This window comes from Cheilinus undulatus, linkage group 19 (genome assembly GCF_018320785.1).
Source record: "Cheilinus undulatus linkage group 19, ASM1832078v1, whole genome shotgun sequence".
Taxonomy (NCBI): Eukaryota; Metazoa; Chordata; class Actinopteri; order Labriformes; family Labridae; genus Cheilinus; species Cheilinus undulatus.
Window position 1 is genome coordinate 1252191 of NC_054883.1, and position 21188 is coordinate 1273378.

The window sequence follows — 21188 nt, forward strand, 5'->3', positions numbered from 1 at the left end:
AGCTAAGCATCAGGACATCAAACAAGGGAGAACTGTTAGCTTAGCATCAGGACATCAAACAAGGGGGAACTGTTAGCTTAGCATCAGGACATCAAACAAGGGGGAACTGTTAGCTTAGCATCAGGACATCAAACAAGGGGAAACTCAGCTTAGCATCAGGACGTCAAACAAGGGGGAACTGTTAGCTTAGCATCAGGACATCAAACAAGGGGAAACTCAGCTTAGCATCAGGACATCAAACAAGGGAGAACTGTTAGCTTAGCATCAGGACATCAAACAAGGGGGAACTGTTAGCTTAGCATCAGGACATCAAACAAGGGGGAACTGTTAGCTTAGCATCAGGACATCAAACAAGGGGGAACTGTTAGCTTAGCATCAGGACATCAAACAAGGGGGAACTGTTAGCTTAGCATCAGGACATCAAACAAGGGGGAACTGTTAGCTTAGCATCAGGACATCAAACAAGGGGAAACTGTTAGCTTAGCATCAGGACATCAAACAAGGGGGAACTGTTAGCTTAGCATCAGGACATCAAACAAGGGAGAACTGTTAGCTTAGCATCAGGACATCAAACAAGGGGAAACTCAGCTTAGCATTAGGACATCAAACAAGGGGAAACTCAGCTTAGCATCAGGACATCAAACAAGGGGGAACTGTTAGCTTAGCATCAGGACATCAAACAAGGGGGAACTGTTAGCTTAGCATCAGGACATCAAACAAGGGGAAACTGTTAGCTTAGCATCAGGACATCAAACAAGGGGAAACTCAGCTTAGCATCAGGACATCAAACAAGGGGGAACTGTTAGCTTAGCATCAGGACATCAAACAAGGGGGAACTGTTAGCTTAGCATCAGGACATCAAACAAGGGGAAACTCAGCTTAGCATCAGGACATCAAACAAGGGGGAACTGTTAGCTTAGCATCAGGACATCAAACAAGGGGAACTGTTAGCTGAGCATCAGGACATCAAACAAGGGTAAACTCAGCTTAGCATCAGGACATCAAACAAGGGGGAACTGTTAGCTTAGCATCAGGACATCAAACAAGGGGGAACTGTTAGCTTAGCATCAGGACATCAAACAAGGGGAAACTCAGCTTAGCATCAGGACATCAAACAAGGGGGAACTGTTAGCTTAGCATCAGGACATCAAACAAGGGGGAACTGTTAGCTTAGCATCAGGACATCAAACAAGGGGGAACTGTTAGCTTGGCCCAGCATGACTTAGCTTAGCTCAGAATGAAACAGAACTATCTTAATACATCCTTCAGCCTTTCAGAATAAAAGCCCACTTAAATCTGTAGGTTTACAGGTAAATTAAATTCCTTTGGTGAGTGCACACCTTTGCAGGTCAGTGTGTCTCCCCAGTTTAGCTTTTATTTTTACAGTAAATTTGATGTTCAGATGAGTTTGTACTTTTACAGGTAACTGAACTCTTCAGGTGAATTTGTACCTTTAATGGGTTGATTTGGCTCTCTGTGTAAATTAAACCATTTACAGGTAAATTTAGCTGTTTGGGAAGTTGTTACACGTTACTTTAACTTTCCAGGTGAGTTTGTGCCTTTATGGGTAAGTATAACTCTCCTTGTGAATTTTTAAGTTTACAGACAAATTTAACTACTCAAGTGAGTGCATACCTTTACAGCTACGTAAACGTCACCTTCCAGGTGAGTATGACCATTACAGGTAAATGTACCTCCTCAGGTAAGCTCATACCTTTACAGGTAAATTTAACTGTCCAGATGAATTCATACTTTCATAGGTGAATTTAACTCTCCAGATGAAATCGTACCTTTATAGGTAACTTTAACTCTTCAAGTGAGTCCTTACCTTTACAGGTAAATTAACCTCTCCTGCTGAGTTCGTACCTGTTCGTGTACATAAACTTCACCTGCCAGGTGAGTACGACCGTCACAGGTAAATATTACTCCTCAGGTGAGCTCATAGCTTTACAGGTAAAATGAACTCTCCAGGTGAGTTCGTACCTTTACAGTTAAATATAACTTCTCAGGTGAGTTTGTACCTTTACAGGTAAAATGAACTCTCCAGGTGAGTTTGTACCTTTACAGTTAAATATAATTTCTCAGGTGAGTTTGTACCTGTACAGGTAAATATAACTCCTCAGGTGAGTTTGTACCTTTACAGGTAAAATGAACTCTCCAGGTGAGTTCGTACCTTTACAGGCTGCTGGAGGGAATCCAATACACAGCAAGTACTGGAAACAAAGCAGCACTGACAGGAAGTAGCAGTACTTTGGCCACACAGCACTAATGCGTTTCCTGCTGCGCTGGGATAGGACGGTGATGAGGCCGAGGGCGTGACAAACAGCAAACAGATCCATCCGTTGGCCAATCACGTTAACAGCCAGCAGGAAGCAGGTCTGAGGAGAAGGAGGAGGTGGAGAGTTACACTTACTAAACAGAGGGATAGCTTTATGCTAAGCTAATATTATCATCTCACCTCCAGCCCAAACTTGTAGAAGAAGTAGTTGATAAAGTACTTCACACAGCTCATCAGGCTGTCGTCCAGGTGACACCTGGTGATGTCATGAAACAATGTCCGAGTAGGGGGCGGGACTTTTTCATGACGAAGACGGTAGAGCTCTTGGTGTCTGTAAATGGTCACCTCAAAGGCTAGTAGCGCCAACATCATGAGGTTATACTGTAGAAACAAATTAGCATTAGGCAAAGCTAGCAGCACTAACACCATCATTATACTGTAAAAACAGGTTAACATTAAGCTAAGCTAGCATGGCTAACATCATCACACTATACTATAGATACAGGTCAGCTTTAGGGTAGGCTAACAGTGCTAACACTAATCCAGGTGAGTCTGGTCGTGATGTCACATCCTACCCTCAGATAGTCGAGCAGTTTCCCCTCTGTCTTATGAAGCCCCACCCACTGGGCGGGGTCTATGGGTCCAGAGTAGAGCACAGAGTGAGACAGGTCGGTGCTGGAGTTACCAGGCTGCAGACAAATGGATATGACATCATGATAAGAGTGTGGCGGCGGAGCTTCAAAAGACTGAGACCGTGATAGACAGCAGTGATAGCGTTTCCACGGTTACCATGGTGCAGTTAGAGGAGTATCTCATTGGCTGAACCACGTTGAGCTGGTACAACATCTTACAAACGGTCAGCACACAGGTCCAAACCGTACACACTCCTGACAGCAGGGGGCGCCACGGCCTGCAGGGAAGAGCCACCGCCATGCACAGCACGAAGAGCAGGTTCATCACACACACCTGTGGAGAAACAGACGTACAGGCAGTTGATTAATGGAAATTTAAGCTCCACCACATTTGTGATCATAACAGGTATGTGTCATTTAAATGCACACAGCATTAGTCTTATCAAGGTGGAGGCTGAGGTGGAGGACCATAGGCTTTAGTCTATAAAGGAGGAGGTTGAGGTGGAGGACAATAGGCTTTAGTCTATAAAGGAGGAGGCTGGGGTGGAGGAGGTTAAGCTTTATGCTGCAATGGAGGAGGCTGGGGTGGAGGAGGGGAAGCTTTATGCTGCAATAGAGGAGGCCAGGTTGGAGGAGGGGAAGCTTTAGTCTATAAAGGAGGAGGCTGGGGTGGAGGAGGTTAAGCTTTATGCTGCAATGGATGAGGCCGGGTTGGAGGAGGGGAAGCTTTAGTCTATAAGGAGGAGGCTGGGGTGGAGGAGGTTAAGCTTTATGCTATAAAGGAGGAGGCTGGGGTTGAGGAGGGGAAGCTTTAGTCTATAAAGGATGAGGCTGGGTTGGAGGACGATAGACTTTAGTTCATAAAGGAGGAGGCTGGGGTGGAGAAGGTTAAGCTTTATGCTATAAAGAAGGAGGCTGGGGAGGAAGTGAAACTTAAGTCTATAAAGGAGGAGACTGGGTGGAGGACAATAGGCTTTAGTCTATAAAGGAGGAGGCTGGGGTGGAGGAGGGGAAGCTTTATGCTATAAAGAAGGAGGCTGGGGAGGAAGTGAAACTTTAGTCTATAAAGGAGGAGACTGGGGTGGAGGAGGTTAAGCTTTATGCTATAAAGGAGGAGGCTGGGGTGGAGGAGGGGAAGCTTTATGCTATAAAGAAGGAGGCTGGGGAGGAAGTGAAACTTTAGTCTATAAAGGAGGAGACTGGGTGGAGGACAATAGGCTTTAGTCTATAAAGGAGGAGGCTGGGGTGGAGGAGGGGAAGCTTTATGCTATAAAGAAGGTGGCTGGGGAGGAAGTGAAACTTTAGTCTATAAAGGAGGAGACTGGGTGGAGGACAATAGGCTTTAGTCTATAAAGGAGGAGGCTGGGGTGGAGGAGGGGAAGCTTTATGCTATAAAGAAGGAGGCTGGGGAGGAAGTGAAACTTTAGTCTATAAAGGAGGAGACTGGGTGGAGGACAATAGGCTTTAGTCTATAAAGGAGGAGGCTGGGGTGGAGGAGGGGAAGCTTTATGCTATAAAGAAGGTGGCTGGGGAGGAAGTGAAACTTTAGTCTATAAAGGAGGAGACTGGGTGGAGGACAATAGGCTTAAGTCTATAAAGGAGGAGGTTGGGGAGGAAGTGAAGCTTTAGTCTATAAAGGAGGAGACTGGGTGGAGGAGGGGAAGCTTGATGCTATAAAGAAAGAGGCTGGGGTGGAGGAGGGGAAGCTTTAGTCTATAAAGGAGGAGGCTGGGGTGGAGGAGGGGAAGCTTTATGCTATAAAGGAGGAGGCTGGGGTGGAGGAGGTTAAGCTTTATGCTATTAAGGAGGAGGTTTGGGCGGAGGAGGTTAAGCTTTATGCTGCAATGGAGGAGGCCGAGTTGGAGGAGGGGAAGTTTTATCCATAAGGGAAGAGGCTGGGTGGAGGAGAGGAAGCTTTATGCTATAAAGGAGGGGGCTGGGTGGAGGAGGTGAAGCTTCATGCTATAAAGGATGAGGAAAGGGTGGAGGAGGTGAAGCTTCATGCTATAAAGGATGAGGCTGGTTGGAGGAGAGGACGCTTTATGCTATAAAGGAGGGGGCTGGGTGGAGGAGGGGAAGCTTTATGCTATAAAGGAGGGGGCTGGGTGGAGGAGGTTAAACTTAAGTCTATAAAGGAGGAGGCTGGGGAGGAGGAGGTTAAGCTTTATGCTGCAATGGAGGAGGCTGGGGTGGAGGAGGGGAAGCTTTAGTCTATAAAGGCGGAGGCTGGGGTGGAGGAGGGGAAGCTTTAGTCTATAAAGGAGGAGGCTGGGTTGGAGGACGATAGACTTAAGTCTATAAAGGAGGAGGCTGGGGTGGAGGACGATAGACTTAAGTCTATAAAGGAGGAGGCTGGGTGGAGGAGGGGAAGCTTTATGCTATTAAGGAGGAGGCTAGGGTGGGGGAGGTAAGGCTTTGCCATTAGCATCAACATTAGCGTATGGCTTTCATTTCCTGCATTATTACTGTATGATGAATACCGCACAATACAATAAAAACTGTATGATTAATAAATACAGTATGATATAATAGATACAGTATAAGTTGATGAATGATGTGTGATTTAATGAATACTGTAAGATATCCTAAATACCATCCAATACCATAAATAAGACCTTTACCATGAACAGTGTATGAAAATATATCTAGATAGAGAAGCAGACAGCAAAACAGCCAAACAGATAGGCTGACAGACCTCTTTCACAGAGACCCAGATGATGTAGGAGGAAACGATCTTGACAATGTGTAATTCCAGGAACCACCAGAGGAGGTGCTGCAGACTCTGCAGGGAGAGAAGGAGGCGCAGGAACAAAACAGAGAGACGATCCACCACCAACCTCCAGGAGACGAGGACTGAGGAGGACACAGCACGAGTCGGTTTCATATTTAAGACTTGTTCGTCAAAGGTGTGTGGTTATTTACCTGTGAGGTGGTCAGACAGGGACTCCCCATCAAACATGCAGGGGAACTTCTCCTCTGCCTCTATGTCCTCTCCCTTCATCCATTTCTTCTCTTTCTCCTCTTCCATCTCTCTCTGTTCTCCCTTTTCATCCTCCTTGATGAGCTGAGGAGATCTACCCAGCGACAGGTCATACAGGCTGCCGTCAGAGTGGACCAGCCTGCAGGGAGAGCGCCACCTGTTGTTCATCTTTATTCACCGTGCCACCTGGTGATGGTGCTGTTGTTGCATTGTGTTACCTGGTGATGGTGCTGTTGTTGCATTGTGTTACCTGGTGATGGTGCTGTTGTTGCATTGTGTTACCTGGTGATGGTGCTGTTGTTGCATTGTGTTACCTGGTGATGGTGCTGTCATTTCATTGTGCTACCTGGTGATGGTGCTGTTGTTTCATTGTGCTACCTGGTGATGGTGCTGTCATTTCATTGTGCTACCTGGTGATGGTGCTGTTGTTTCATTGTGCTACCTGGTGATGGTGCTGTCATTTCATTGTGCTACCTGGTGATGGTGCTGCTGTTTCATTGTGCTACCTGGTGATGGTGCTGTTGTTTCACTGTGCTACCTGGTGATGGTGCTGTTGTGCGTGTCCACCACAGTCTTCAGGTCGGTCAGCTGCAGGAAAGGCTCGTGGAAGTAGTGCAGGTGTACGATGCACACCTGTAGAACAAAATACATATGTTGGACTTGGTAGATGAAGAAAGTTTTCTTTTTTTGTAAGAACGTTTTGGAGTACCAGGAGGAACGCAGCAGGGATGAAGATCTTAGTGAAGAGGACAGGAACTGAAAACTTCTCCAAACCAACGTCCTCCAACCTGCAGACACACAAACATGGTTTTACCTGTTTGAACACGTGTGGTCATGTGACCAACATGACATCACAGCAGACGGTGCCATTACTTTCCTCTTAACTTGACCTACAAAGATCACTATGGTTGTTAGATTCATAGGAAAAATTAGCACCAGTATAAACCTTACAGGCTGAAGGCCAACACCTGTGCATACCTGTGTGTACTGAGTCCAGTGTAGTAGCTCCACAGGTGAGGGGAGGACGGGAACTGGAAAGTGTAGACCAGGATGAGAACCAGCATGGAGTAAACAACCACCGCTACCCAGAAACCCCGGAGCAAGGAACGCCAGCGCTCATAGTTCAACTGAAAGGAGACAGACAGGAAGAGACTGTGAGCTGACACCACAGGACTGCAGTCTACTACATGGACAATTTAAATGTAAATATCTCAGATGTGGTTAATCTTGTTATAATACTGGGTAAATATCATATCCATACCTGAGTTTCCGCATTTGCCGGTCATTGGCCGGTAAAAAGGGTGGAAGTCCGGCAGATAAAAATATAACCAGTCAAAATGTCCGGCAGAAAATATGCCAATGACCAGATAAGTAAATACTGAATACTTGGATATTATATTTTGTGAAACCTAGAAGATATGTTGTGAGAATGCTTTAAAACAAACTAAAAGTAGCCTAATCTTACTACATCTACTGTCCTGAGGTGCTGGGGTTGTTGATCTCCTCAGACGGCAAGCACATGGCTAGGTATGTATGCACGATGCCGTCAAAGCAAATCTATCTCTCTGAGTGTGCTCAGTACTGCTGGGGACTATGCAGGGAATGTTTGACCAGAACATTCTCAGAAAGCAGAATTTTAATCTAAGTGAGGTTTTCCTGGTTAACCAAAGGATTAATATCATCAGCGGTATGGAGGGATTTTGAGTTAGTCATCCCTGTGAGTAATGAAGAGGCTGAAACAAAGGGAACTGTGTAGCTGAGCGTTGTAAACACCGATGCAGCAGCAGAGAGAGAGAGAGGCCTACGCTGAGCAGAGTTGTGGTGGACTTCGATAAACTACCTATGACCAATCCTCAGATAAAGTTGTATTGTAGTCAACACAGAATCACATCGTGCAGAACGGCATAGACTGCTTGGAGCTCATAATGAAGGCTCCGTCTCTCTTCAACATAGCTGGTTGTTAATGCTTGGGATGTCCTGGCTAATTAGCAGAAGTAGTCTTGGATAAGCCATTAATGAGAGGAGGACTGGACCGGACTATCTGCTGTGGAGCTTTTGTCTTTTCAGAACTAGTCCAAATAAACCAGGATGGTTGGATTTCCAACTTTAGCAGAGGTTACAGTGATATCATCATGAGGACTGATATTAGCAGCTAACGGTAAGACTCATTTTTCATTTGAAATGTAGAGTTCTAACGCAGTGCCCAGTTAACAGAGCACTTCTGTTATGTGTTTGGATGCTTCGTTGTTGCTGGTGGAGGATGGTATTTGGCTGTTGTAAGCTTCTAAATTATGGTAGCGACCAATGTGCTAACAGGCTAACGGTGCTAATGTGAAGCTGTTTACGAGTTTAACGTGGGCGTATATTGTGTAACTGACTGTGTGTGTAAGGAAAAGCGCACAGCTTTCATTTTGATACTTTAAACCACTTACACAAAGAATAATGAGAGAAAGTCTGTGTGCAGTCATTTCTAGGGCTTTAATCATGTATACATGTCTACCAGTCTGTAATAACAGGGTAATAAGTACTCAGGTTTACTGTTGGCTCGGTTTCTACTGTCTCTGTTTTGGGTCAGGTATGGAAGTAAAAATGTATCCTCTCTCCCGTTTAGCACAGACTTGTATGTGTGGATGTATCACAGAATATCAGATTTATGCATTTTGCTGCTGTTAATGCAGCAAAATAATGTTAAAGCAAATGTTTGGTAGTTGTTCTACATGGCTGGAATTCTTGAGGACTGCCGGTCATTTTGACGGGAGACAAAAAAGTCTAGCGGAAACGCTGATCGATACCTGTAAATAGAAAAGCTGCAACCTCTCCTTCTCTGCCTTTATCTTTGATTTCAGCCACTACTTTAAATCATTAAAATGTGTAGAAAAAATGAATAGAAAGGCTGTAAAACTGTACAACTCTATATCGAAATACTTGCTATTCTAACATGTCTGCCTTGGCTGAAGTGTGCTCTTATGTGAAAACTAGGAAACCTTTTTTGTTCTTTTTATTTGAGTTCTTCTTATTTCTTTTATCCCAACTTGCATCCCACCATTGTAGTCCTTACAATCAAAGTGGCTGTTGCTGTGATACTTTCCCTGTCTTGTCATGTTAATTTCTTGTTCATGCAATAAAGAGAAAAAAACCCCACAGGACTGCAGTACCCAAAACCACCTGTAGGATCTGTCTAAAAACACCCCAGCAGCATCGACCAGTACTACTCATTACTACCTGGTAGAGGGCGACGCAGCACAGGAACATGACCATGTAGATGACTTTGTACAGGACGATTTTCCCCTCAAAGCTCACAAAGAAGAACATCGTTCCACAGACATAGATCCAGTACTTGACAAACATCCTAGTGATCACAGCAACAAGAGCCTCCATCTTCACTCCTCCTCCAGCCTGCAGGAGCAGCACCTCCTCACAGGAAACCTCCTGCTTCTTTTCCTGAAGATGCTCGTCCACCGTCTGCTCCCCTACAGGACATAGAGACAGGTTACTAATCTATCAGACCGGTTAACAATCAGAAACCATCTACCATCTGCATCCACAGAACAACAAACCAGGAGTAAGATGGGCCATCAGCATTAACGTAGACAGTGAAGTCAGCGTCCAGTTTTAGTCACAACTAACAAAATAAATACACTTTTTAGACTGCTAACATACCCAGTCAACCAGTGTTAATTTTGTCGACTAAAACTATGACTAAAACTATTCGTTGACAGCCTTTTGTCCATGACAAAAACTAGACTAAGACTACCAAAAACAGATCTGTGATGACTAAAAGTTTTGTTTTTGTCAGTATGACTAAAACTAGACTAAAATACCATGTAGTTTTCATCGGACATTCAAAATCTGTGATATTTCTCCTCTGTGGGTAAATCTGTCAAAAAAACAATGCATCTGTATCTATTCTGCCTCTCAGCTGTAGAAAGCAGGGACCCCAGGTTAGACAGAGTGACTGCTGACCAAAACTAGACTAAAACTAAAAAGGATAGAAATGACTCAAATGTGACTAAAATTAAAATGCATTTAAAGACTAAAGACTAGAATTCAAAATAGCTGACAAAAGTAACACTGGAGTGAGCCAGGTGTCTTACCATCCAGGTGGACTGTGATGGAGGACAGCTGGGCGTCCGTCTCTTCATCTTTCTTCCTGTCTCTCTTCTCTGTTAGCGCCTGACGTAGCAGCAACCAGAAACTCAGCAGACACAGCAACTGCAACAAAAACAGCAACAAACTACTGAGAAAACCACAGAGACAGAGATCATCAGAAGTCAGGGTTACACCAATAAAAGTAAAAGTACCTTTGAGGCGAGCTCTCTGCAGGGATCGTCTTTACGGGGGAACAGTCCAGGGACTTCGACGACAGTGGGGAAGCTGTAGGCGTACTGTAGGATGACCAGCAGGTTTCCGTATATGACCAGCCAGGGCGATGACATCAGTGTGTATTGCCGACGCTCTCGCATCATCCAGAGGACGCAGGACCAGAGCAGCAGGACACATGTCAGCCAGGACACGTATGTGATGGACCACGCCATCATGGCGATCAGAGCGCAGATGTAACTCTGTTTGAGGAGGAAACTGAACGCCATCGAGGCCGCACTCACTCCATCTTCCTCCATCCTCATCCGATCCTCTTCATCCTCCTCCTCTTCCTCCCACTCCTCCTCATCAAACGCACATGTCTCCAACGTGTCTGCAGCATCACAGAGTTCACAGGGTCAGACTGTGGACAAGCATCGGCTTGACAAAGCTCAGCTTCAACGCACCAGACAGAAATTAACGGTTCTTTAAAAAACTTCTGAATGAAATAAAGGTTCTCTATTTATTATCTGTAATAAAATTAAAGCTTATGTTGTAATTATCTGTTCTGTAATTAAATTAAAGCTTCTATTCTTATTATCTGATCTGTAATAAAATCAAAGCTTATATTTTTATTATCTGATCTGTAAAAACATAAAACCTTATATTTTTATTTTCTGATCTGTAAAAAAAATAAGAGCTTATATTTTTATTTTCTGATCTGTAAAAAAAATAAGAGCTTATATTTTTATTTTCTGACCTGTAAAAAAAATAAGAGCTTATATTTTTATTATCTGATCTGTAAAAAAATTAAAGCTTATATTTTTATTTTCTGATCTATAATGAAATAAAACCTTATTTTTTAAATTTCTGATCTGTAAAAAAACAAGAGCTTATATTTTTGTTTTCTGATCTGTTAAAAAAATAAGAGCTTATATTTTTATTTTCTGATCTGTATGACCACTTGTTGACACCAGCATTCTGACTGTTAAGATGTGAGTCCGACTCGCTGCTGTATTGGAATTCAAATCACAAACTCACCTGATTGGCTGAGTGAGTAGTGAGGTGTTGAGGACACATCCAATCCCAGAGCTGTGCTTTGGGTGGGAGGAGCAAAAGAGTTTGATGGACTGTCATTGGTGGAAGAGGTGAGTACCTGGAGACAAACAGGTTCACTGTAAGCTGCTGAACACACACAAAACCCATGGATAAAAATCCAGTCATCTATGACTCATGCATAATTATTATGATTTAATTATTTTATTAGGAAAAATGACATTATGACATTTTAATGTAATGGTGTATCTATTCTTAGTAAATGAAAGTATGTGAAAATATAAATGAAAAACAGGATGAAGTTTGGTTTACATACGTCTCTAAACTCAGGGCGATCGTGAGCCCTCCTCCACAGCTCCCGCCTTCTCTCCGCTGTGATGTCACCAGTGAAATCATCACTCAGGTTACTAGTGGCGGTGATGATGTCACAGCTCTGACTGAAAGGGGACTCTGATGTCTCAACATCACACCCACTTCTCTCATCTATCAGCTGCAGAAATGCATGACACTGGTCAGCCAATAGGAGCATGAGATCCCAGACAACCAGCAAAGATGGCCGTCTACTGCAGAGGCTATGACCTCAAGCAGTGACATCATGATGGCCATGACACCATGCAGTGGCACAATGCTATCAAACCATATGCTATATCAAGTGGTGCCATATAGTAGTGATATTAACGGTTGATGAATCCTGACATCATGCATTGTGTGATGGTGTAACATTAAACATGCAGTAATGGTTGTAGCTGTTGAGTCGTGCAGTGACATCATGTTTAACAAGTACTGCATGGAGTGACATTGTACTTTACCTTTTGGCTGTTGAATCATGACATCATGCAGTAAAAATTGTGCATGCATGTGATCATGTATTGTCATCATGCAGTGACATCATTGCTGTTGAATAGTGACATCATGCAGCGACATCATTGCTGTTGAATAGTGACATCATGCAGTGACATCATTGCTGTTGAATAGTGACATCATGCAGTGACATCATTGCTGTTGAATAGTGACATCATGCAGTGACATCATTGCTGTTGAATAGTGACATCATGCAGTGACATCATTGCTGTTGAATCATGACATCATACAGTAAAAATTGTGCATGCATGTGATCATGCATTTTCATCATGCAGTGACATCATTGCTGTTGAATCATGACATCATGCAGTGACATCATTGTTGTTAAATAGTGACATCATGCAGTGACATCATTGCTGTTGAATAGTGACATCATGCAGTGACATCATTGCTGTTGAATGGTGAAATCATGCAGTGACATCATTGCTGTTGAATAGTGACATCATGCAGTGACATCATTGCTGTTGAATAGTGACATCATGCAGTGACATCATTGCTGTTGAATAGTGACATCATGCAGTGACATCATTGCTGTTGAATAGTGACATCATGCAGTGACATCATTGCTGTTGAATCATGACATCATACAGTAAAAATTGTGCATGAATGTGATCATGCATTGTCATCATGCAGTGACATCATTGCTGTTGAATCATGACATCATGCAGTGACATCATTGTTGTTAAATAGTGACATCATGCAGTGACATCATTGCTGTTGAATAGTGACATCATGCAGTGACATCATTGCTGTTGAATGGTGAAATCATGCAGTGACATCATTGCTGTTGAATAGTGACATCATGCAGTGACATCATTGCTGTTGAATCATGACATCATGCAGTGACATCATTGTTGTTAAATAGTGACATCATGCAGTGACATCATTGCTGTTGAACAGTGACATCATGCAGTGACATCATTGCTGTTGAATAGTGACATCATGCAGTGACATCATTGCTGTTGAATAGTGACATCATGCAGTGACATCATTGCTGTTGAATAGTGACATCTATGACAAGCTGTTTTAACATTTAAAGGTAAGTGTGACTATCCAGAATTAAAATGGTAGATATCTGTAATTCAATTTTGCCTTGTGAAGCAGAACATTTCAGATATCTGAAAATACATTCTGCCTATCCACAATTGTCATTTAATAATCATAATGATTAATAATAATAATCTTTATTTATAGAGCACTTTCAAAACAAAGTTACAAAGTGCTTCACAAGAAAAGAAACACATTGCAAGAAAAGGAAATACAGTGCAAATAAAATACCAGTAATCAGGCAGCAAAGTGGGTACAGAATAAAAAGATATGTCCAACTCAAATAAAATCAGGTAAATAAGAGGAGTTAAAATTTAAGAAAAATCCAGAAAGGCTCTTTTAATAAAAGTATGTCTTAAGAAGAGATTTTAAAGAAGTCACTGACTCAGCCAATCTGATTTCCTCAGGCAGGGAGTTCCAGAGCCCCGGGACCCTGACCGAAAAAGCCCTGTCCCCTTTAGATTTCAGCCAGGCCCCTGGGACAACTAGAACACCCCTGCCCGAGGATCTCAGGGTACGTGCTGGCTCATAAGGGGTTAAAAGATCTAAGATGTAGGTAGGAACCAGGCTGTTAAGAGCTTTAAAAGTTATCAGTAAAATCTTAAAATCAATTCTAAAACATACTGTGTACAGACGGTGTATGTTTTTCTGGCTCAGGCAAGTAAAAAGGCTGTTACAATAATCTAGGCGTGAGGATATAAAAGCATGTAAAAGTGTTTCTGTGTCTTTAAAATTTAAAACTGAGCTTATTTTTGAGATATTTCTCAAATGATAAAAACAGGATTGCACAAGCTTTGTAACATGTTTTTCAAATGTTAAATTACTATCGAACCACACACCTAGATTTTTTTTGCAACAGGCTGTATGTTAGTAAAAAAGGACCCAGCAGATGGCAGCACTTTCTCTATAATATGGTGGGACCCAATGACAAGTATGTTAGTCTTATCTTCATTCAATTGTAAAAAGTTAAAAGACATCCAGCTCTTCACACCCAGAGGCAGCATGTACAAAGAAAATAGAATGGGTCCCAACACTGAACCCTGGGGCACACCGTACTTAATTTTGGAAAAATGATGAGGTATGGCTGTTCGCAAGATATCCACAATGTCATTATGACTAGGCGAAATCACGTCACTTTTGCCATTCATGTGTATGGGGTTTGTCATTTCGGATATCCACAACGTTATTTCGGATATCTGCAAATGAATTGTAGATATCTGTAATTCTAATTCAAGATATCTCTATTTACATTTTGACTAGGCAGAATTACAATTACAGATATCTTTAATTCACATCAATTCTATACAATTCAAGGTATCTACATGTCCCTTTTCGGATATATGAAATTACATTTTGACTAGGCAAAATTAAATTGAAGATATCTGTAAATGGAATTTTGACTAGGCAAAATTAAATTGAAGATATCTGTAAATGGAATTTTGACTAGGTGAAATGGAATTGTAGATATCTACAACTGAATTATGGATAACCATAAATGAGTTTTCACTAGGTGAAATTAAATTGTAGATATCTGTAAATGTAATTAGAGATATCTTGAATTACAATTTTGACTAGGCGAAATGACGTTGCAAATATCTGTAATCACGACAAATTTGGCCCGCCTCCCACTTTAGGCGGGAGTGAGGCGGGTTGTTGTTCAAATCATAAGATCTATGGAAATCCGTTCGCCATTCATGTCACATTGTAGGCCCACCTGTGTGAGCCAACGCCATGACTGCTTCTTTCTTCCTCCATTCATAGAAATAAGGAAATAAACCCACTTCTTGTTTGATTATGGCAGAGGGGGAAATGACGTATTTCTGGATATCCAAAATAGAGCAACTTCATTAATGCCCTTTGAGATATCTTTAATTCGCATTCTGCCTAGGCGAAACTGAATTACAGATATCTGTAATTGTAATTTGAGATGTGTGACGAGTTGAAGGACATCTTCAGTAACGTCATTGCAGATATCTGTAATGCAATTTTGCCTAGGTGAAACTGAATAACAGATATCTGTAATTGTTATTTCGCCTAGTCACATTGTAGATGTCTACAATTTTTATTCTGGATAGTCAAACTTCATTGTTGACATCATTGTTGTTGAATCATGACATCATGCAGTGACATCATTGTTGTTGAATAGTGACATCATTCAGTGACATCATTGTTGTTGAATCATGACATCATGCAGTGACATCATCACTGTTGAACCATGAAATCATGCAGTGACATCATTATGGCAAGCAGTTTTAACATTAAAAAGTTAAGTTTGACTATCCAAAATTAACATTGTAGATATCTACAATGTCTTTCTGACTAGTCGTGATTACATTTTGAATAGTCGGAATTTTAATTTAAGATATCTGTAATCCAATTTTGAATAGGCGAAATTTATTTACAGATATCGGAAATAACGTCTCTAAAAATGTCATTCAACTCGTCACACATCTCAAATGACAATTACAGATATCTGTAATGCAATTTCGCCTAGGCAGAATGTGAATTAAAGATATCTCAAAGGGCATTTATGAAGTTGCTCTATTTTAGATATCCAGAAATACGCCATTTGCCCTCCCCGCCATAATCAAACAAGAAATCAGAATTCAATTCAAGATATCTATAATTCAATTGTAGATATCTACAACTGAATTATGACTATCCCTAATTCCATGTTGAGATATCTACAATTTCATTTTGACTAGTCATAATTCCATTTACAGATATCTACAATTTCATTTTGCCTAGTCAAAACTTAATTTAAGATATCCGAGAAGGGACACGTAGATATCTTCAACAATATGGAATTGATGTGAACTAAAGATATCTGTAATTCTAATGCTGCCTAGTCAAAATGATGTTGTAGATATCTGAAATGACAATTGTGGATAGGCAGAATGTCTTTGCGGATTTCTGAAAGGTTTTTTTTGACTAGGCAAAAATTAAATTACAGATATCTACAATGTTAGTTCCGGATAGACAAACTTAGCTTTTAAATGTTAAAACGGCTTGTCATAACATCATGCAGTGACATCATAGCTGTTGAATAGTGACATCCTAAGCATGAAGCCATAATTTTTGTAAAGTCATCCAAACTGACTTCATTGCCAAGGTGTATGCAGCGTTACCATGGAAACGTGCAGTCTGATGCCATTGTGCGATCAGTGTCATCACCTTGTTCCTCCACAGAGCGGCCACAGTGTTGTAGAGCAGCAGAAGCATCAGAGGACTGCAGAAGTGAAACCAGCTGAGCTCAGTGTTCACCTGCAGCCTCCAGGGGGCAGCACAGTCCACAGAGACCACCGAGACCAGGCCCATCACGCTGCAACAATCATTTAATCAATAATCAATAATGCTGTGTGACTGCCACTGCAGACTAATACGGACCTAGGTGTGTATCTGTGGTGAAGCACATGACCATGCATTAATAAAACACACACCACTGAGTGATCAAAGTGAGTCAGTAATAATGGGCACTGCTGGATGATTTAAGAACAGACTCTCGGTCAGAGTCTACTGTATTTTAACAGCTCACAAACATAAACACGACTGTCCCTTCACCTCAGCCAGGATTTCACCATGACTCTTCTACTGCTTTATTTTTGATAAATCAGCTGAAACTGTCTTTGTTTGTGGTCTACCATGTTTTCAAATTTGGTTGAGAATTAAAAATTTAATGTGAAGCCGGCCTCACATACAAACAAGGTTCATTTACTGAGACAGCAGCAGAGAAATACAGGGAAACACAGCCAGCAGGGGGCAGCAGAACAAGCTGATTCTGACATGGTCCTCCAGAGAGGCTGTGTTTAAATCGACCTGTAATTATCCTCCTGCTGCTCCCACGTTTGCTCTCCTTCTCTCATCATTGGCTCAGTCCCATTTCTGACTTTCACCCCTCCTTCTTGATTTCCACTCCCTTCAAACAGACTTACAGTGATCATGGTGAAATCCCTCCCTATTTTATGGGACGACCCTTCTGTCGCCTGCCCCTTCTCTCCTTCTTTCCTCTCTTTTTCTCCCTCTTAACTTGTGCTCTCTTTCCTTTACTTCCTTCCCCACTTCCCTACCTTTCCTAACTCTTCACCTCCCTCCATCCTCCTCCTGCCTCCTCCTGTTTTTATGATGGAGGTGAATTACCTGGCAGAGGTGCTGTTGGGAGGCCACACGTCCTGAAGCGAGGGCAGCTGATAACAGTAGAAAAGCAGGAAGTGGGAGGGGCAGTACACTAGTGACATCATAGACGCACACCTGAAGAGGAATGGTGGGAGGTGGCCTGACCACGCCCACCAGGTACACAACACCTGGAAACAAAGGAGGTAGAGGAGGGAGGAGAGGGAGGGGAAGACAATGCCTGGGGGCAGGAAGGAGGGGGTGATAAAGGCTCATGTAGGGATTGTACTTATACAACTCCAATGCCCAATAAAGTTGGGCCGCTGTGTAAAATGTAAATAAAAACAAAGATCCTCAAATCTCATAATCTATAGTTTGTTCACAATAGATCATCTGATCTGTTGTTTTATGTCACAAAGTGTCCCAACTTTTTTGGAATTTTTAAAAATTTAACCTTTATTTAACCAGATAATTCCCATTGAGATCAAGATCTCTTTTACAAGGGCGACCTGGCCAAGAGGTCAGCAGCACACGTCATAATAAATAATACATTTCAGTGTCTGATCGCAACAGTAAGTTAAAAACAAAGTACTATAGAAAGTGCACAGGTGTTTGCAGATCAAGTGCTGGGAAATGACTCAGAAACAAATCTGTAAACACAGGCACTGTTCGCTGTTCATTTCACAAAGTGTCCAAACTTTTTTGGAATTAGGGTTTTCAAACTACGGGATTGTACTGTTCAGTATTTACTGATACTGGACTCTTACCAGTGACTCCCATCAGGACCGTCAGAAGGACCCGTCCCCCTGTGGCTGTCATATTTCCCACAATCCTCCTGGCTTTGCACACCAGTTGCTCCAGTTCCAGCAGCACCCTGTTCCTGCTGCCTCCCTCCTCCTCCTCCTGCTCACTGAGCACAGAGGCCTCCTCAAACATCAGCTCCTCCTCCTGCTGCTGCACCTCCTCCTCCTCCTCTTCCTGCTGCTGCGGGACCTCCTGCTGAGACTGAAAAACAGCAACATGTGTGACCTTTGAGCCTCTACAGGAAGCTGTGAGGGACAACACACTCAGACAGAATCCTTAAAGCAGTGGTTCTCAACCTCTTCAGCCTGGGACCCCCCAAAATAAAGGTGCCAGAGACCGGGGACCCCCACTGTACCTGAAGGTGGTTCAACAGCCATGAACATTCTAGAATAGTCCTGTGGAGACAAGGCCGCCTATTAGGGGGATACCTGGGAGAGCTTTCTGTGGCGCAAAATCATGGTTGATTGTAAAGCTAAGCTGTGATTTCCATACTTTATATTTAACTTGAAAATAACCACTTTTATCAAAGAAACAAATATTTAAGAATTGAAATGGGTTAGAATGGCTAAAATCAATTAATAAGGGCAAAAATAGTGGAAAAAGTGGTGAAATTGGATCTCAAAAGTATCCAAAATGGGTTAGAAGTGGAAAAAATAAGATTAAAGGGGCAAAAAATAACCAAAAATGACAAAATTGGGTTAAAGTGGCAAAAATGGGCATGAGCAGCAGTAAGAGGGTATTAAAAAGCTGCTGAAAAGGCTTTAAATTGGCAAAAATGGGCCGAAATTTGGTGAAATGGGATGAAAAATATATATGAACCGGCAAACAAGGTTTACTGAGACAGAAAAATAGTCAGAAATAGGTTAAACTGACAAAAATGGGAATATCAAATTTTGAAATTGGGTGTAAAAAGTGGTCAATGGTGACAATAGTGTCAACAGAGGCAACATTAGGTGGAAAGTGGCAATAATTGGCTTAGAAGTGGGAAAAACAGGCAGAAGAAGTAGTGAAAAGGGTTTTAAAATTGCAAAAATGGTGGGAAAAAGGGAATAAAACAGGTCAAAATTTGACAAAATTGATGTAAGGTGGCAACAGTGTAATTTAAAAAATATTCGTAGTTTTGTAGGGCATCTGGAGACCGCCTCTCATTGCCTTGTGACCCCCAAGGGGTCCCGACCCCAGCGTTGAGGACCACTGCCTTGAAGGAGGGGTAGAGGAGGAGGAAGAGGGCTGGTGTCCTGCAGGTCTGGTTTCATGTTTCCTAGTCGACTCTGACAGAGCGATTATTAAACTGATTGATCCCAAACCTGATCATTATACTGCCAGTGTGTGTCTTCATGCAGTCACATAATGATGTTAGCGCTAATAAATAGCTGACTGAGTTACACACTAATAGACAGGAAACCTCGTTAAGAAACAAGAAGAGACGACTTAACGAGGTTACACCTGTTCATTAGTGTGTCTGTGTGTGCGTTACCTGCGTTTGTGTGTTGGTGTTTAGTTTCACAATCAGCCTCCACGTCAGCAAACTGACGACCAGCACGCCGACATCTGGACACAGCTGCCTCACTGCAGAGCCCGCATCACTTCCTGTTAGACTGAGACAGTGATAGTGGACATGTCAGTGCCTTCAGCCATACATGCTAATCCTTATTAGCTGCTTCTGTGACCTCAACACGCCATCGTACATCAGAAACTTTTTACACATGCTCACTACAGTCGTTCTTTCTCTGATTTATAGTCCTATCATCAAACTAATGGAATGGACAGTGATTCATGTTCCACTGCTCCCTGATGACATTCACACACTGATGGTAAATGCAGCAGTGTTTACATCAGCATTAAATAATCACATACACACACATTCACACACTGATGGTAAATGCAGCAGTGTTTACATCAGCATTAAAAAATCACATACACACACATTCACACACTGATGGTGAAGGCTCCTATGTTTTCATCAGCATCAGTATTAAATAAAAGCATTCACATACATTCACACACTGATAGTGAAGGCTTCTATGTTTTCATCAGCATTAAATAATCACTTTCACATAGATTCACACACATTCACACACTGACGGTGAAGGCTCCTATGTTTACATCAGCATTAAATAACAGCATTCATATAAATCCACACACCTTCACACACATTCAGACACTGATGCTGAAGGCTGCGATGTTTACATCAGTATCAGATAATCACATTCACACACATTCACACACTGATGTTGAAGGCACCTATATTTACATAGGTATCAGATAATCACATTCACACACATTCACACACATTCACATACATTCACACACATTCACACACATTCACACACATTCACACACATTCACATACATTCACACACATTCACACACTGATGTTGGAAGGTGCTTTCTTCTTTTTTAAATATTGCATAATCCCATCATTTATACTCTGATGGTGAAGGGTGGTACAAGACGATCAGTTTTACTGACTGTCATTTACACAGTCAGAAAAACAGCACAACTGCAGTTCATGGGTTTTCGGATGGGATGAATAAGGAATAACAGTTGTTATACGTCTGGAACATTCCTCTGCTCACCCCCTCTCCTCTTCAGCGTTCATTTTGGCGGCTATTTTTATTTCTATTCTTAGTTTTAGTCTTTAAATAAAATGCATTTGTAGTGAAAATTTGTTGATAATAAATTAATATTATCAAGTAAACCTCGTAAAGAATGGGGCACCACCGCTTACGCGGATTGGTTATTTAATAACCAATAAAATATTGCGATTATTAATTAATCAAAACCTTTAATTAATTAACAAGAACATTAACTGTAAATCAATCTCATTTCTAAAGTAGTAAATTCTCATAACATTGACTCTATTTCTCTGCTTAATAGAATAAATTCCTGAACTACGACTACCTTTTAAAGATTTATTATAAAATCACAAAATAACAGACATAAATCACAGGTTATATGAATAGATAATGTAAATGAATAAACAGAACATGACTAAATATGGTACAGAGAAAGGATGCTAACTTAGTTGGTGAGGGTGGATTATTTTAATAATCCTAACGGCAAGATTTAAGCAACGGTGTAGAATTTGGAGGGTGAATTTGGAAGAAAAATAGATCTA

At 41.8% G+C, this 21188-nt stretch overlaps 1 protein-coding gene across 1 annotated transcript in view; it reads right to left on the minus strand.

Annotated features, from left to right (window-relative positions):
- The window catches only part of LOC121527285 (piezo-type mechanosensitive ion channel component 2-like), an 80189-nt gene that overhangs the window by 33461 nt on the left and 25540 nt on the right, over positions 1–21188 (minus strand). Inside the window, exons 5-22 of the mRNA XM_041814187.1 lie at positions 19545–19665; positions 18031–18268; positions 17291–17504; positions 16328–16475; positions 11562–11735; positions 11231–11345; positions 10192–10583; positions 9985–10102; positions 9113–9360; positions 6869–7017; positions 6600–6678; positions 6429–6523; positions 5833–6029; positions 5606–5763; positions 3068–3244; positions 2854–2967; positions 2459–2659; positions 2174–2378 (exon numbers count right to left, since the gene is read on the minus strand). Of these exons, the coding sequence (XP_041670121.1) occupies positions 2174–2378; positions 2459–2659; positions 2854–2967; positions 3068–3244; positions 5606–5763; positions 5833–6029; positions 6429–6523; positions 6600–6678; positions 6869–7017; positions 9113–9360; positions 9985–10102; positions 10192–10583; positions 11231–11345; positions 11562–11735; positions 16328–16475; positions 17291–17504; positions 18031–18268; positions 19545–19665 (3143 nt within the window). The remainder of the gene's footprint in view (positions 1–2173; positions 2379–2458; positions 2660–2853; positions 2968–3067; positions 3245–5605; positions 5764–5832; positions 6030–6428; positions 6524–6599; positions 6679–6868; positions 7018–9112; positions 9361–9984; positions 10103–10191; positions 10584–11230; positions 11346–11561; positions 11736–16327; positions 16476–17290; positions 17505–18030; positions 18269–19544; positions 19666–21188) is intronic.